The sequence below is a fragment of the Electrona antarctica genome (genome assembly GCF_951216825.1).
Source record: "Electrona antarctica genome assembly, chromosome: 4".
Classification (NCBI taxonomy): domain Eukaryota; kingdom Metazoa; phylum Chordata; class Actinopteri; order Myctophiformes; family Myctophidae; genus Electrona; species Electrona antarctica.
In genome coordinates, this window is record NC_136809.1 from 38,491,367 (window position 1) to 38,510,080 (window position 18,714).

The 18,714-nt window shown below is 43.4% G+C and overlaps 1 protein-coding gene across 1 annotated transcript in view; it reads left to right on the top strand.

Moving 5' to 3' along the window:
* Positions 1-384: 384 nt before the first annotated feature.
* Positions 385-18,714, top strand: part of LOC306922397 (glutamate receptor ionotropic, NMDA 2A-like) — a gene marked incomplete at both ends in the record, with an annotated part of 199,283 nt that continues 180,953 nt past the window's right edge. Inside the window, 2 exon segments of the mRNA XM_079499963.1 lie at positions 385-603; positions 1,829-1,987. Coding sequence (XP_079356089.1) covers positions 385-603; positions 1,829-1,987 — 378 coding nt within the window.

Consider the following 18,714-nt stretch of genomic DNA (forward strand, 5'->3'; position numbering starts at 1 on the left):
GGAAAGTAACTAAGTGCATTTACTCAAGTACAATTTTCAAGTATTTTTACTTTAACATTTCAATTATTTTACTTCTATTCCACTACACCTCAAAGGCAAATATTGTACATGTACACCACAATAATTATATAAGTAAAATATGCGAGTACTTCTTCCATCATCTGCTTAGACTCACAACCACTGTGTGTGTGTGTGTGTGTGTGTGTGTGTGTGTGTGTGTGTGTGTGTGTGTGTGTGTGTGTGTGTGTGTGTGTGTGTGTGTGTGTGTGTGTGTGTGTGTGTGTGTGCGCGCTTGCGCTTGCGCGTGCGTGTGCATGCGTGCGTGCGTGCGTGCGCGTGTGTGTATGCATGCGTGTGTGTGTGTGTGCATGCATGCAGGTTATGATGGGTGCAGTGGGCTGGGTGCTCCTTCTACTAGCTCAGATCACAGCGCCCGTGGCGACCCAGAAGCCCCCGGGCCTCAGCGTGGGCGTCATCCTAGGAGAGACGCGGCCCGTCGCCGACCAGGACATGCGACCGCCGCCGCGCCCTGACGACACGATCGACCTCTCCGTGGTGACGCTGAGGATCAACCAGACCGACCCCAAGTCTGTCATTACGCAGGTAATAATAATAATAATAATAATAATAATACATTCAATGCATACAGCGCTTTTCTCAAAGTTGCTTTACAGAAACACAACAAAAGAAACAACTTTATTAACACTTAGCCTGCTAGCATTTATTGAAAAATTAGGATCTAATTCACGCCAGCATTTTTCCCATTTGAGCTCTTATTTTGAAAAGCCACATTTCCAGTCTACTGGAAGTAGTATTATCCTAGGAAGCTGAACGGAGCCTGGACAGGCCTTGTTTACAATAGGAATCCAAACCCGGGGCACTGGAGAGCTCCACATCGCCGGCTCTGTGCCGTCAAAGAAATGCTGTTTTTACCAAAAATGCCATCTGGGACAAGGAATAGGAGATACAGGTGATTGAAAGAAACAGATAGAATGGATTATTATGGCGACGACGATCTAAGATGGACGATCCAGTGCTGTGACAACAACATAGCTAGCTAACCGGCTAACGTAAGTAGCATTATGGCTCGATCGATCGAATGCACTATAAATGCGCAATTGCCATTAATCAACGGAAATGGGCGTAGTATCAAGAATTACAAGAGAATTACAAGTTATAAAGCTAAAAACTAAGCGAACATTAAACATTAAACATTAAAATGAAAAGGGAGGAGGGGGGGAGTCTAAAGAGATGGATTTTTTATTGAGGGAGTTACAGTTCGGTACGGATGCAGGTTTTTTTAACCCTAACCCTAAGCCGAAAAGAGCCGATATACAAGGTCACGCATGAGCTTGTGGATCTGCTACTTTTGGTGTGCAACATCGGCCAGCACACAAGTATAAATCAGGCATACTTCTGACTCTAAACCCCTAAACCTAACCTCCAAATGTCTAAACCGTAACCCCAAATTGAATATTGGGGTTATTTCGGGTGGAAATCTTGTATATCCAAAATGGTTACTTTTTCAGGAATCAAATTCAAAAGTAGCAAATCGGTTGCTTAGCACCGTGTTTCGAGCTTGTAGATACTGGGATACTTTTGTGTTACGCTGCAGTATGATCAAGCAGGGCGTTCATTTATGAGGAAAAAAGAAAAAGAATATGGAGAAAAGAAGTTTCTTCTCGACAACAATTATATTTTCAAAATTGTAAGCCTATCCCCTATACTTGTGGGGACATTTGGCGCACGCACGCACGCACGCACGCACGCACGCACGCACGCACGCACGCTCTCTTTGACAGCAGCTATTGTGTGGTCTGTGTCCCAGGTGTGTGAGATGCTGTCCCGCACTCGTCTCCATGGCCTTGTGTTCGCCGACGGCACCGACCAGGAGGCCATCGCTCAGATCCTTGACTTCATGTCCGTCCAGACACAACTTCCTATCATGGGAGTCCACGGAGGATCCTCCATGATCATGGCCGACAAGGTAAGTCATGAATATTATGTAATGGATATGCACGCACGCACGCACGCACGCACGCACGCACGCACGCACAGCACAACACAGCACCCCTCAGCTGAGGGTGAAGTTCCACACACCAACGGGGCTTTAGGACAGGGACATACTCTGATGGTTTCCGAGGCTTTGTTTGTGCTATTACGGCTGCCCTGCCGGATTACTTGTGACATCTGGTCTGGGAGCAGACTGGGAGCTTTACTGGTGCGGAAAGTTGGTATAAATGCATAAAGACAGTCATCGAAAAAAGTGGCATGGTGTATGAATGCTATGGCAGAAACGGAAGAAATAGAATAGAGGTGTGTGTATATATATATATATATATATATATATATATACAAAAAAGGGACTCCTGCACATCCAAAAAGACCCGTGCGAGGTGCAAGTCTAGTTAGCAGGCATAGACATCAAAAAGAGAAAAACTTTCCAAGGAAGCACACTCCAGGGAACAGAGACGGACAACTTACTGCATCAACTTATTTATTAGCACGACGCGTTTCGCCGTGAGCTTCGTCAGGTGCTATGATATAGCACCTGACGAAGCTGCGAAGCTGCATACTGCATCAACTTATTTATTAGCACGACGCGTTTCGCCGTGAGCTTCGTCATTTTTAAATTGGCCTTGCTGAGGACTTCAGTGGCAGGAACTCTGTCCTGCCATTTGATCCTCAGCAGTTTTCTTAGACAGCTCAGATGGAGATGGTTCAGTTTTCTGGCATGACGTTGGTAGACTGTCCAGGTTTCACACCCATACAAAATAGTTGGTAGTATGAAAATAGCGTTATAGCGTTTGTTCACCACCAAGTGTCACTGTCAGCCTAACACACACACACACACACACACACACACACACACACACACACACACACACACAGACACACACACACACACACACACACACACACACACACACACACACACACACACACACACACACACCCCTTTTAACAATTTATTCATGTCCACACAGAAGAAATTGCATAAAGGACATAAATAGTTCAGGTGCAGCAGAGTTCAACAAAATCAAGGCATAATATGTTCCTCGGTCACGATACAACAAGCATGTCATGTCACCCAGCATTCCATGGGCACAAGTAGTGTAGGCATCCTAAGTTCGAAACCGAAACCCCCTCCAACAACCAGTCCACGGGTATGTCCCAGGCTGGACCACCAGAGGAAACAATTTCCCAGTCCACTCCTGCATTGCCACCCGGTGTCATATCGTTCTCCGTGGCGTGGCTGATCCCATGGGCCCAAAATCCACCCACTGTTGTTCCGACAGCGGACAGACACACCGCTAGAAGGCCAGGTCTGATGCCTCTCTTCCCGGTAGCTGCTCATGGGAAGGGCCACCAGGCTGGTATATATACTCCATCGGTGAGCAGTGCTTTGTTGTATGCAAGCTTGCGATCATGTTGAAGCACACAGTCCACAGAGGTTGCAAATGCATCTTAAATCTGCACCCACTACATTAACGGTGGTAGTTACAACGGAGCAGTTTAACGTCATGCTCAGGACACACACACACACACACACACACACACGCACACGCACACGCACGCGCACGCGCACGTACAAGTACAAGTACATTACAAGTACAGTACAGCACCACTAAGTTCAGACGGGTCAGATTTTTCTTCATAAGTTAACGCCCTACAGCGTCACACAAAAGCATCAAAAGTAGCAGATCCACAAGCTCGGTTTGAGGTTGTACTGTAGATCTGCTACTTTTGCTATATATATATATATATATATATATACATACATACATACATACTGTATAGTCTAAGGTTTTCATTTTGTCGTCAAGTGCTGCTCAGTACAAAGTTTGTTTTTTCTTGGACTGAATCCTCCGTGTCTCCGTGCTACCGACAGACTCTGCAGACTTTGCCAGTTGACAGGCTTCGCTATGAGGGCTTTGATGAAACGCAACTGGCCCTTTTAGCCTCTCAAATCCCAAATCCTCCCAAATCGCAGCAGCCAATAACAGCCACACAGAACTTCAGCAGGCTTTTGAAGAGCCATTTCACGCTGAACATTATGCATGGGTGTGTGCAGGCTGTGGGAATGTGGGAATGTTAGAAGTAAATACAAATACATTGTTGCTGTACTTCTTCCCTACATTTGAACACAAACATCTGTGCTTTCTACTCCTTGTATTTTCTAAATGTTGCTTTAGATAATAGATTGTAGCGTATATAATGTTAATACAATATATTATATAACTTGGTGGTTGTACTGTATTTGGTCTCCCCGCTCTTCTATTGAGCCATTTAGACCCTGTGTCTATGTTAGACCTTTGACACAACAGTTACCTGCCCAAACGTTTATAACCTGCGTTCTATAATGAAATATTGGCACTTCTTATCTGTTAAAGACTAGCCTACTATTTTGATTATTCTCTGTGGGCCGGTACCACTACAAGGACTTTAGCGTGCGTCGTAGCATTCTCAGTCTTTGACAAGACATTTGACCTGAAGATGAATTAGATTACATTTCTCCCCAGATCAAGCAGGCATTAGCTCAGTTGTAGAACAATAGAAGGAAACTCTACAGGAGGCTCGGGTTCAAATCCGGGGTAGAACGAGACAGTCACATTGTGCTGCTTTAATGTGACACAGGGTTCCGCTTTGTGAAGAGACGAGACAGCGAGTAGAAATAATTCACGCTTCTTTTTACTTTCATATACTTTGAGTAGGCTCTACTAGGCTGCATTTCAGAGCCTCTCTTTTCTGTAATATTTATATATATAGCTTTACATTATCTGCCCTTCAACTTGAGCAAAGGGGTGTGTGTGTGTGTGTGTGTGTGTGTGTGTGTGTGTGTGTGTGTGTGAGCAAGTGGAAAGAGAGAGAAAGAGTGACATACATACACATACAGCAGGAGCGAGAGATAGGATTGTAACGGAAAACAGCTTTAAGGTTAGCTGGCATTCAGGTCACTGGTTCATGCTGTTATTATATATATCCACATAATAACTACCGCCAAGCTGCCCTTTAGTGAGTTGTTCCAGAATGCTCTTAGCGCTGGCATGCTCAATAATATACCGCTACAACATTATATAGCTGTTTCCTGGCAGCTTCCAGATGTAATAAGTGCGTGTGGCCAGGTTCCTACTATTATGTATTTGTAGCATTTTTTTCACCGCTCTCTAGCAAACTGCTCCCACGAGGCATTCGTATAAATAAGAAAAGTGTTCCGGTCTGGTTAAATGCAAGTGAAAAACTGGCCCCAGTGGCAGGCTGGGCAGGAATCAATAACACCAACCTGAGCTGACCCTCTCTCATTCAGCTGTAGCAGTGTGTCCGTACCTGCACACAGTGCACAGTGACAGCTGAATGATTGAAGCACTGACAGTACTTTGACAGATTCTCAGACTATGCATTTGGCATAATATAGACACGTGTCTACTGTACCATACTGTAGGTGCCCATGGCATGCACGCACACAGCAGTGGTGTAGTGGCGCTTTTTAACTGGGGGGAAGGCTATTTTTAATGACGCCACGTGCACCACAAGCAGTACGAGGCGTTGTGAGCTTTATAGTTCAGCTGTTTTCACAATGTTTATCTGTGGAAACGCAATGTAATGCCTCAACTCCTACAATTCCATTTGTGTGTGTGTGTGTGTGTGTGTGTGTGTGTGTGTGTGTGTGTGTGTGTGTGTGTGTGTGTGTGTGTGTGTGTGTGTGTGTGTGCGTGCGCGTGCGCGTGCGCGTGTGCTCATGCATAATGTGATGGGAGACTACTGTGAATTGTTGTGCTAAGGGCGAATAAAGAAAATTATAACCAATTGTTTCATGCGAGAGAAAAATGAATACTTTGATCTATATTAGCCAGGGACCGAGTCCTCTTTGTTTGTTTGTTGGTTGTTTTTTGTTGCCTTCACGGCGTGTGTGCCAGAGACACAGTAGACACAGTAGATTGTTCTAAACTGTAATCGCGTCCCAATCGTATCATCTGTACTGTAGTGAAATCAAAAGAACTCTCCGCTGGCTGGGTTCAGCAGCCAGCGGAGAGCTCTTTTGATTTTTGTGTGAGACTCCAGGTGGTTCCTTTGAAGCTATTGTTTCTTTAAGGCGGCCGATTAATCCGTGGTGGCTGGCAATCACAGCCTCTCATCTGACCTGGACCAATCACAGCCTCTCATCTGACCTGGACCAATCACAGCCTCTCATCTGACCTGGACCAATCACAGCCTCTCATCTGACCTGGACCTCTCTCTCTCTTTCTCTCCCTCCCTCTCTCTTTTTCTCTCTCTCACTCTCTCTCTCTGTCTATGGACTGTAGGAAGTCAGTTGCTTGACTGTCAAAATGTTTGATTTAGTTTTAGTTAGGGATGTCCCGAATTGTCAGTATATGTTGTCAGTATGTTTTGTCATTTGTGACTACATTTGATATGACTGAAGGGCTGCTATTGGATTTTTTTGAATTTTTTCACGTCATATGAAAGCAGGGAATCATAGCTTCAAATTGACATATTGGTTGTTCAGTAAAACCCACCAGTTTTGGAGATATGGTTTATAGAGTAATGTCTTGCAGAAAACAGCGAGTTGAGAAAACAGGCTTGAAAGGTTCACTTCTGTGGTCTGTCTCTAACATTACACCTAGCTACATGTTTAAGCATTTATTTCATATTTTCATATTTAATATTTCATATTAACTCATTTTGAAAATAAATAAATAAATCTCCTCTGGTGTAAAGCTGGAGTTTGCGCGATGGCAGGCTCTCAGTCAAATCTGGTCACATTTGTCTCAGGCACCCAGCCAAACCAGGAGAATCTGTTTTGGATTCACTGGACAAGTATCCACAACTTAAAAATACCGGGACGTGAAAATGGAATAAAGAAAAGAAAAGAGGATCAAGAGAATGAGGGAGAGCAAGATTAAGGCAGCAGACATCCTTTGCCGGTAATAACTTTGTCTAATGTTCGCTCTTTGAGCAACAAGATGAATGAACTGGTCGCTAAAGTTAAATACGACAACGAGTTCAGACAGTTTCACAGAGAGTTTGTTGAAAGAGGAGATGTCAGACCCAAATCTGCCGGGTTACACAATGATACGCGCCGCTGACAGAGACATTAGTACGTCGCGGAAATCTATTGGTGGTGGCTTGTGTGTCTATATGGATACACGTTGGGCTACCCAGTATACGGTCCGGGAACGCGTATGCACACATGACTATGAATTCCTGGTGGTCTCATTTCGTCCCTTCTACCTCCCAAGAGTTTGGCCATATTACAATCATACTGGCTTATGTACCTGGGCCGGACTATGTGGGGGCTGAAGCCAGTATAGCCGAGAGCTACAACAACGCTCTGTCCCGCGCAGTTAACCAACCCGTTCTGCTGCTCGGGGACTTTAACTCTTGTGAACTAACTGTCCGATCACCTGCCCACTCTACACCAGTACGTGGACTGTCCGACCCGCCTGGCACGCACCCTGGATAAGTATTATGGCAACATACCAGATGCCTGTAAATCCACCTGCAGGCCTGCCTTGGGCCATAACGTCATACATCTACTGTACTTCCACGATACAGGGCTAAGCTGAGACGGGAAAAGACTATGACCAAGGAAATAGTGAGCTGGACAGAGGACTGTAGGGAGGAAAGAGTATGCGAGTTGGAAACTACTGACTTGCTATTTCTTAACTCATGTGACACCCCTCATGAACTGATTGACACTTTTACAATGTTGTTTAATGAAACTAAAATTATGCAAACTAAAATTGTCAGAATATTCCCTAATAACAACTTATGGATGTGATCTGAAGGGTTGCATTGGTGAGAAAAACATGCTTTTAAAAATGTTAATGTTGAGTTAGTTAGAAAAAAAAACATGTGAATTAAGATCTAAACTGAGAAAAGCAAAAATACATTACAAAGATAAAGTTGAGTACCAATACTTTTCAGGGAACGCCAAGAAAGCATGGGAAGGTCTAAATGTGATGATGGGCAGGGAAACTAAGCAAAAGCGTACCCTGTCACACCCCTCTCCATCTTTTGCTAATGATCTAAATATATTTTTCAGATAAGAATGACTTCAGTGCTGAGCGTGATAGTGTGTGTAGGTCCATTCCGGAGTATGTCCCTATTTCACTCAACCCAACTTGGCCCCTGGGCCAGATGGCCTTATAGAGGTAGAAAGAAAATGTTCATGAACTTAAAGGAATTGGCTGGGTTTCCCGAACGCATTTAGTGTAAGACTTGTAGTGCATGCCGCACATGCTCAGATGCCCTCTAGGCCGCACACAGAAGCCTGTGAACATAGACATTCCGTGCATATGTGCCACGCAATGGTAGGCCTCAGGTCTACCATTCTGAAATGTAATTTAATAATATTTGGACAAGTGACAGTAGGCTCTCTTTACTCTTAAAAAACAAAAATAAATAAATAAATATATATATATTTTTTTTAAGAGTAAAGAGAGCCTACTGTCCAGCAGTCCAAATATTATTAAATTAAATTTCAGAATGGTAGACCTGAGGCCTGAGGCCTACCATACCATACTATTGTGTGGCACATCTATGCACGGAATGTCTATGTTCACAGGCTTCTGTGTGCGGCCTAGAGGGCATCTGAGCATGTTCGGCACTACACGTCTTACACTAAATGTGTTCGGGAAACCCAGCCATTGTGTTGAAGCTATTCCAGTATTTGCTTGACTCTCTAACAATGCCCAATTTATGGAAAATGTCTTGTTGTGCCTCTCCTCAAGAAGCCTGGAGCCACTGAATTAAAAGACTTCAGGCCCATTGCTCTTACTTCCATTTTGGGAAAATGTTTTGAAAGAGTTATAAGCTGCAGACAAAATACAGCGATGGTTTCTAACAGTTTAGATCATCTCCAATTTGCTTATAAAAGTCAGAGGGGAACTGATGATGCAACTATCAGCCTGTTTAACACCCTGTCAAAGCATCTCCAAGTCCCCTCCCATTTTGCCAGGGTCCTTTTTATTGATTTGACCTCTGCTTTCAACAGCATGCTGATACACACCCTTCTGCAGAGACTCATTGACATGGGGTAAATGGAGGTATTATCCATCTTGTTAGAGACTTCCTCTCTGACCGCCCTCAACAGGTCCGTGTGAATGATACTCGGTCCAACATCACTGTGCTTAACACTGGGTACTATCTTCACCACCCTTCACCCTTCACCCCATCACCCTTACTTTTCTCCTTATACACACATTAATTCCAGTTAGACCAGGATATGTTTCGTTTGTTTAACCCATTTTGGGCGAGAACCCCTTTTGGTGTTAGCATTATGTTATGCTTTAGCTATTGAAAAATAGCAGATCTACAAGCTCATAGCACGAACGACTGACATAGAAACATAGCTTTTTCAGAAAACTGTCAGGATGTAGAAGACATTTTTAGAATCTGATCTCAGGTCAAAAGAAGGGGGACACAGCGGGGGAGGAAGCATACAGAGCATGTGTCATCTCTCCAGAACTGGTGTGATAAAAGCTCCTTTAGGGATCAATGTGGCAAAAACAAAAGAACTTGTCATTCATGAAAAGGAACCTGTGCAGTCTATTACAATTAGTGGACAAATAGTGGAGCTACATTTTAAATATTTAGGCACATATTGACAGCAAACTCAATTTCAGTGAAAATACTGACCAGATTTGTAAAACTTGTAACCAACGCCTCCACCTACTACGCAAGCTCACCTCCTTTATAGTGAGCAAGCATAAGAACCATGGGAACCTGGGAATCTTGACTTTTAACATGGCAATCTTAATGTAAAAGGAAGAATAGTGAACAGCGAATAGTGAACCTAGCCTCAAAAAGCATTGGGAAGAGACAGAAACAATGAAGTTGTATCTACAAGATAGCAAATGACCCCTCTCATCCACTCTGCAGGGAGTTCGAACTACTTCCCTCTGGTAGACGATACAAAATACCAAAAGCTAACCGTAACATCTTTAAAAAATCCTTTATTCCTAATGCCATTAAGGCACTAAATGCCTCGTTAGATTTGTTTTTAATGTATTTGCCACAGATAATTGTGTGTACTGTAAGTGTTGTTGCTGTTGTTACTGTTTGTTGTTACTGTTGTTTATGAGACCGAAGACAAATTGTGGACAATAAATTAAACTAACTAACTAACTAACTAACTAACTAACTAACTAACTAACTAACTAACATACGAACAAGAAGGCACTGGAGCAGCTCAGACGATTTAGGCCCTTATTTTATTATAACAGGGTGCAGGTAAAAAGTGACAACGTTTCGATGTGTCAATTACACGTCATAGCCCGAGGGGGCAACACAGTAAGGCTTAAGTACACACATGGTGCAGAGGGCAGGCCCTTAGTTAGCCAATGTCACACAGCCAGCAATCATTAGTTCATACATATTTTTCACGTGGAACCTAACAGTGAGGAATTATCCAGATGAAAGTTAAAGTGCATTGAGACTATAAATATACAGACAATAAATACAGGAAGGATAGTACAAAAATAGAACAACATATTTGGTTTAAGAGACAACTATCAAGTTCATATTTAAGTAAAGTGTCAAGTACAAAAATAGAACAACATTTTTGGTTAAGAGAAAGCTGTCAAGTTCATATTTAAGTAAGGTGTCAAATACAAAAATAAAACAACATTTTTGGATTAAGAGAAAACTGTCAAGTTCATATTTGAAGTACATACATTAAGATATATATATATATAACCAAAATTGAGGCAGAAGACCAAACCTAGTTTGGGGATAGACTGCTTTGGGGGCCAAAAAAACAGGTAAATGGCCAAGGACATACAGCACAAATAATAATAGGGCCCCAGTAGGGGGCGGGTGGCAAGGGCAGCACAGCAGCAGTAGTGTAGAGCAGAAGCAGCCTGAGTAGTGGTCTGGTGGTGACACTTGAGGGATTCTGAGGGAAAGTTCGAGGAAGCAGGACAATTTAAGTTCCTCGTTTAGGCCCATGGGTTCCAGTGTGTTAAGAGTGTGTATCCAATGGGCCTCTCTGCATAGCACTTTCTTAATAATGTCTCCACCTCGTGAGGAGGTAGAGATCTTTTCTATACCCCAGAAGCGTAGTGATGCTGGGGAGCCATGGTTGGCTTGTATGTAGTGCCTAGCCATGGCATAATCTAGGTTACCAGTGCGTATTGCAGTTTTGTGTTCCCCAATTCTAATTTTTAGAGATCGTTTGGTTTGGCCAACATAAGCCAAGCCACATTTCAATAAGTATACCACATGTGTAGAGTTACAATTGATGAAGGATTTAATTTTGAACCTTTTACCAGTGCGGGGATGTGTGAAATATTTGGCGTTGGAGGAGTTAGAGCATTGGGCGCAATTCCCGCACTTGTAGAAACCCTGGGGGGGGGGGGGGGGTATAGAAAAGATCTCTACCTCTTCACGAGGTGGAGACATTATTAAGAAAGTGCTATGCAGAGAGGCCCATTGGATACACACTCTTAACACACTGGAACCCATGGGCCTAAACGAGGAACTTAAATTGTCCTGCTTCCTCTAACTTTCCCTCAGAATCCCTCAAGTGTCACCACCAGACCACTACTCAGGCTGCTTCTGCTCTACACTACTGCTGCTGTGCTGCCCTTGCCGCCCGCCCCCTACTGGGGCCCTATTATTATTTGTGCTGTATGAACATTTACCTGTTTTTTTGGCCCCCAAAGCAGTCTATCCCCAAACTAGGTTTGGTCTTCTGTCTCAATAAGTTTTAATCTTATATATATATCTTAATGTATGTACTTCAAATATGAACTTGACAGTTGTCTATTAATCCAAAAATGTTGTTCTATTTTTGTATTTGACACCTTACTTAAATATGAACTTGACAGCTTTCTCTTAACCAAAAATGTTGTTCTATTTTTGTACTTGACACTTTACTTAAATATGAACTTGATAGTTGTCTCTTAAACCAAATATGTTGTTCTATTTTTGTACTATCCTTCCTACACCTGTGTATTTATAGTCTGTATATTTATAGTCTCAATGCACTTTAACTTTCATCTGGATAATTCCTCACTGTTAGGTTCCACGTGAAAAATATGTATGAACTAGAGACTGACATTTTGTCGGGACTCCCGCGGGACACGGGATTCCCGCGGGATTCCCGCGGGATGGGATTCATATTTTTAATGATCCCGTGATCGGGACGGGACGGGAATGAAAGTTAATGGGAGCGTGCAGGAGCGTGAATGACGTTGGTCGTGCTGCCAAGTTCCAACCAAAAGAACAGAAGCACCCATTTTTGTTGTAGTCATCTTTCTGTGAGCCAACACTCTTTTGACTTGCTGACACAGGTCAAAAGAACTACATAGTTACCCATAATCCAGCAGTGCTAGTACTGCCTTCCACAACACAAAAAACTCCTCCATGTCGGGCTGGACGTATTTTACAGTTTTATATGAAGACATCGCAATGCGGCCGTGTATGATTCTGCATCGCGCCGGTGCCGTGATTTAATCGATTATTTATAGCCAGATCATCCTGATGCATTTGTTTCCCCTGGCAGTGGCAACGTTGCAACTTTCAATTGTGATGCTACGTTAGCTACATGCTAACGCTGTTACTGTTAGCTAGCTCCCTGAACAGCTGTCTGAGCGAATGTTCTACAATACATCGTCTCCCTTCTTTCTCCCAACCGAGTCCCATACACCAGTGGTTCCCTAACATGTTCGTGTCAAGGACCCCTAAATCGACATTTATTAGCCCGCGGACCCCCATTTGAAAAGATGCCAGGGGCGGGGACCCCCATAAGAGAACATTTTTATTACGGTTCTAGCTGTGATTCTCAACCATTTTAATTTCAAGGACCCCCAGTTTGACATGCATTAGTCTACGGACCCCCATTTAATGCCATTTTTATCGCTGGGACCCCCAAATTATATTGTAAAATCAATCAAGTTAATTTAACTCTGAGTGTACAAATGGAACAACATTTGGTTCCATTTGTACACTCCCATAACATAATTTGTTAGACCCATAAGGGTCCATTTGGTTCCAAACTATTATTTAGCTGGGGACCCCCTGGAACTCTCTCAAGGACCCCTGGGAACCACTGCCATACACATAGACTTGTACACTGAATAAATATTCATATAGAGTTAAATTAACACTGAGGGTTTTTTTTATCTTAATTGACAAAGCACTTGTTAACTGTTAAGCTTTAAGTTCTGTTCAGGGAAAAACAGTGTCATAGGACTTAAATTAAGTGTCGGAACTGTATTTGGTAGTCAAAGTTAAATCCAACACTTTATTTATTTTAATTTTATTGGTAGGATATCTGTCTTGAGAAGCCAGAAGTGATAGATAGATAGGCCTAGATAGATAGATGGATAGATGGATGGATCGATCAATTGCCTAATGACAAAAATGAAAAAAGAAAAAAAAACAGGAGCGGGATGGGAACGGGAGTCATTTCGAGTGGGAGCGGGATGGGATCAGGAGTCATTCTACAGGAGTGGGACAGGATGGGATTTTTTTAAAAACTCTGTCCCAGGATTGGGACAGGACAGGATTTTTTCTGTGGGAGTGGGACAGGACAGGAGTGAAAATCCACTCCCGTGTCAGTCTCTAGTATGAACTAATGATTGCTGGCTGTGTGACATTGGTTAACTAAGGGCCTTCCCCCTGCACCATGTGTGTACTTAAGCCTTACTGTGTTGCCCCCTCGGGCTATGACCTGACGAAGATGTAATTGACACATCGAAACGTTGTCACTTTTTACCTGCACCCTGTTATAATAAAATAAGGGCCTAAATCGTCTGAGCTGCTCCAGTGACTTCTTGTTCGCATGTTATCTGTCCTGCTCCTGAGATGCACCAGACTGGCCTGCTATAGGCTAGAGGCGCGGCTGGAACTCCCTTCTACCTTAACTAACTAACATAGTTTCAGTCAACATAGCTTATAGTTTTTATTTCGTTTTTATTTAGTTTTCGTGAATGAAAGAAAGCAACTCGACGAAAAGTCGACGAACATTTTCCGTCATAGTTTTTAGTCGATGGTGACGGTAAGAACTGCGGATCGTGAAAGAGCATGGTTGGGGTGGGTGGTGTGTGTGTGTGTGTGTGTGTGTGTGTGTGTGTGTGTGTGTGTGTGTGTGTGTGTGTGTGTGTGTGTGTGTGTGTGTGTGTGTGTGTGTGTGTGTGTGTGTGTGTGTGTGTGTGTGTGTGTGTGTTTCTGCTCCCCCCCAGGGTCCATCTTGGGAATGACATACTTCCATGTATAGGAGGAGAGCTTTGGGGAAATAAGGAGCGTTGTTCATGTCCCCGCTCCTATAAGCTTACAACAACCACCCCCCCCACCCCTGTTCAAGGCTTCTGTTAACTTCCAACGTGTGTGTGTGTGTGTGTGTGTGTGTGTGTGTGTGTGCGTGTGTGCATGTGCGTGTGTGTGCATGCATGCATGCGTGGGTGGTGGTTGTGGGCCGGGGTCACAGTGTAAGGATGAGTACATGAACATGCTGAAATGGAAGGTTGTGAATTAAACATGCGTGATGTTCTCTCTCTGCTCTGCGGTGGGATGCCAGCTTTCATGGCTGTACTGTACGTGTGTGTTACGTGTGTGTGTGTGTGTGTGTGTGTGTGTGTGTGTGTGTGTGTGTGTGTGTGTGTGTGTGTATAAGTTCATGACTATTCATGAGCTATGCATGAATGTCTGTGCGCAAATTGTCTGCGTGCCTCTGTTGTCTGTGTGCCCGAGTGTGTGCGACGTGCGTGTATCACTTTACTGTGTGTGTGTGTGTGTGTGTGTGTGTGTGTGTGTGTGTGTGTGTGTGTGTGTGTGTGTGTGTGTGTGTGTGTGTGTGTGTGTGTGTGTGTGTGTGTGTGTGTGTGTGTGTGTGTCCGGGCTGTGTCCCTTTGTGTCTGTCTGTCTTTGTGTCCCATAGCTGTACAGGCCACTTGGCCAGGTCCTCTGCCCAGGGACTTGTTTAATATTTAACACCAATGCTCAGGTGACCTCACTGCGGTCACTGGCAGAAGATACAACAATCTGTCATCCTCTCCTCTCCTCTCCTCTCCTCTCCTCTCCTCTCCTCTCCGCACCGAAGTCTGATGTCAGTTACACATCTTACCTGGGTCGCGTTTTTTCCCCCCATTCTAAATTCTTATAGACTTTTTTTTATATCACGTCAAATAAGAACTGTGTTCCAAACATAAATAAATGACATGCAAACATCTGACGGCGAGAAAACGCTATTGTTACTGCTGCCGAATTAGTTACATTTTTGCCAGAAACAGACCGCATCAAAGCCACCTCCCTGATAATAGGCCTATCGATGAGACAGTTTGTTTGTTTTTGGACCACAATTCTCATATGAGACGATTCTAAGATGACCCAATGTTATTCTCCATACAGAAAAACATCCGACAGCGACCCAGGGGATGAACGAGTGACGTCAGGACTCTATTCATTCTCAATTATACATACAGTATACTTCCTCTTCTCCTCCTCTGTAGCACATCTGTCTCCTCCCGGCACAATGTCTCACTCCACCTCGCTCCCCACGTCGCTCCTCTCTTACTGTGAACACCACAGGTCCGTTGTCATCTCCCCCTCCGCCTCTGTCCTGTCCCATTCGCGTGTCTCTCACTCTTCTAATGCCCGCGGGTGGCCTGGTATCCTCTGGTGACTGGAGGTGTGGAGGGGGAACAGCCGGCTGGCTGGCCCTGTACCCCAGCGACGCAGCGGAACTCAGAACGTCTGATGTATGGTGTGCATGGTGTGTGTCTGTGTGCGTGTGTGTCAGAGAGTGAGAGTTAGTTAGTCAAGGAAGAAGTCTTCCAAATATGGCCTCAACATATGCAATTTGCATGCTTCTGAGCATTATATTATCGTTGCTGTCGGGCAGAAACATCTCCATATTTTTCTTTTTTTTGTAAATTAACTCCCCTACTTGATCACACTACAGTGGCACACAAAAGCATTAAAGGTACTAGATCTGCTACTTTTGATGTTTTGGAATTTGACTCCTGGAAAGTAACTATAGAGATGATCTGATAATTGGCCACCGATCGGCAATTTACACCATTTAACAAGTTGACTGCCACCTGGTGGACGCAAGAGCCAACGCTAGACTGCCGATCCGGAACTACTTTGTTTTAGTGCACGCTGGATACATGTCCGCATTATTAGATGCTAAATAATTTGAGGCAATGCTAGCGAGCTAAAATGAAGCCATCCTTGCTCTAGAAAGCGCCAATGTTCCAATCGGGATCACCGGATAATCAAGACCTCCAAAAATCGCGCGTTTTATCAAAACCATGGAGAGCTCCGTAGATTTAGAGTTATTCAGCGTTTTAGTCCGGCTGGGATCGGGTGGCGGATGTGCGAACCTGTCTAGGATCACTAAGGAGGAAAGGCCAAGCCAAAATCAACCTGTCTAGGATCACTAAGGAGGAAAGGCCAAGCCAAAATCAACCTGTCTAGGATCACTAAGGAGGAAAGGCCAAGCCAAAATCAACCTGTCTAGGATCACTAAGGAGGAAAGGCCAAGCCAAAATCAGCGATCCGGTTTGATATCAATAATAAAGCTTATCTTATGTAACGTTCCGCCAATAGTGGTTGCCGGTTCGATTCTAATTGGCGGAACGTTCCGTCACGAGCAGTGGTATAAATGTCAATCAGATATATAGTATAATATCATTTTTCATCTTTGTGACAGGCCTAAACATTCTCGCCTTCCTCGTCACACACACATGCAGGAACAGTTTTGACATGATAATTTGGGACATTTTTAAATTTGCCCATTACACACAAGATCGGTATCGGTACTGTATAATGGGCCGATCATGAGAAAAACTATCTGTGATTGGGATCGGTCCCAAAAAACCTGATCGGAGCACCCCTAAAAGTAACAGTTTTGGACATTATGAGGTTTCCCCCCGACAGGGACAATATGTACTGTAAGTAAAGAGTTAGTTCAGTTTAGACAAGTCCAATAGTAGATACACACAAACATAACATATTGAGATAACATTGGTTTTGAGAGTATAGTCTCCCCATGATCATGCTTATGTGCTTTTCGTGTTTTATGCATTTCTGTCAGTCTTATAATACTCTGTGACATTTCAACAACAACAGCCGGGCAGATTAAACAAGCAGCACACATCAAAGTCATAAAAATGTCATTTCACTTAGTTCTATGAAGTGAAAATGCAATATGGAGGAAATTATGGCATGCATGATGAGAGGAGTTGAATGTACCCATACAGTACATATAGATTACAGTATCATCTGTGAATCCAATTTCCAACTCCAGTTCCTCTGTGACTAAACCAATCGGATACGGCTAGTGTTTTTAACATGTCGGGTCAGGTGGAAACCTCATATGTCCAAAACTGTTACTTTTCAGGATTCAAATTCAAAAACCGCAAAAGTAGCAGATCTGCTACTTTTGATGAAAATAATAATAATAATAATGGAGATAAGAGGTTTCTGCCCGACAGCAATGTTATTGCTTGGTAGCACTTCAGGGGATCGGTTTTGTTTGTATTTTGTTTGCCTTTGTTTAAGCTAAAGTTATAGGGAGAGTAGTTATTTGTACTATCATTCTCCTTTTGTTGGCAAGGTTGTATAGCTCTTGGTTTGTTTGTTGTTTTGAATAAGCTTACTCTTACTCCTCCATCCTGAGGTAATTGTTAAATTATTAGTAACACTGTGTGTGCGTTAAATTGAAACTGATAAATCAAAGTTGACCTTATACAATTTACAATTTAGGCATTTAGCAGACGCTCTTAATCCAGAGCGATTTACATTAAGCAAGAACAAAAAAGCATGGCAATACATATACATAAAAAGTAGTTATCATGAAACATGTGTAAGCTAAGAACGTAACAGTATACATGTATATAATGAAACTATACATGTATACTATAAAGTGCTATGTCTACATAAAATGCTATTCTAGTGCTGTCTACATAAAATGCTATAAAGTCTGTATAAAATGCTAGTTACATAGGTTGAGGCTTTGCATATGCCTGTAAGGTCGTCGGGGGTAGGGCAAGTGCTACGGGCCATGATGGAGTCTGAACTGAAGAGGTGGATTTTCAGACTATGGCGGAAGATTGGGAGTGAGGCTGCGGTTCTGATTGTTCCTATGTGTTACTCTTTGGGGCGACGGTGGCTCAGGGGTAGAGTGGCTGGATGGTAACCGCAAGGTTGCCTGTGCGAACCCGGGCTCCCCCAGAGTTGGTGTCGAAGTGTCCTTGAGCAAGACACTGAACCCCTAATTGCTCCTGATGTGCTGGTTGGTGCCTTGCATGGTTTCCGCAGCCATCAGTGTATGAATGTGTGTGTGAATGGGTGAATGTAATGCACAATCTCTGTAAAGCGCCTTGGATAAAGGCGCTATATAAATGCACCATTTACCATTTATTTGTCGTCTCCTAGGCCGGGCATAACTGCCATCATCATTATTTGACCAGATTGCCAAGGGCTCGATACTTAGCGCCCTCCCGTTTTCACTCTACACTAATTATCATTAGTGAAATGATCATTTCATGAAAATAGCCAATCTGCAAGCTCACACTGCAATGCTATTGTCATCAATGTTGGCACCCAGGGATAATTGGTTTCACTTATGCAGCCCATCCACACTATGGCGTATGTTTCACAATGGTGCATGTGGAGAGCGATGATGCCAGCCTGATACCATGGATGTCTACTTTAATCAATGCAGTGATTGTTTTTAAATGTTGTGTTATCCACATGTTG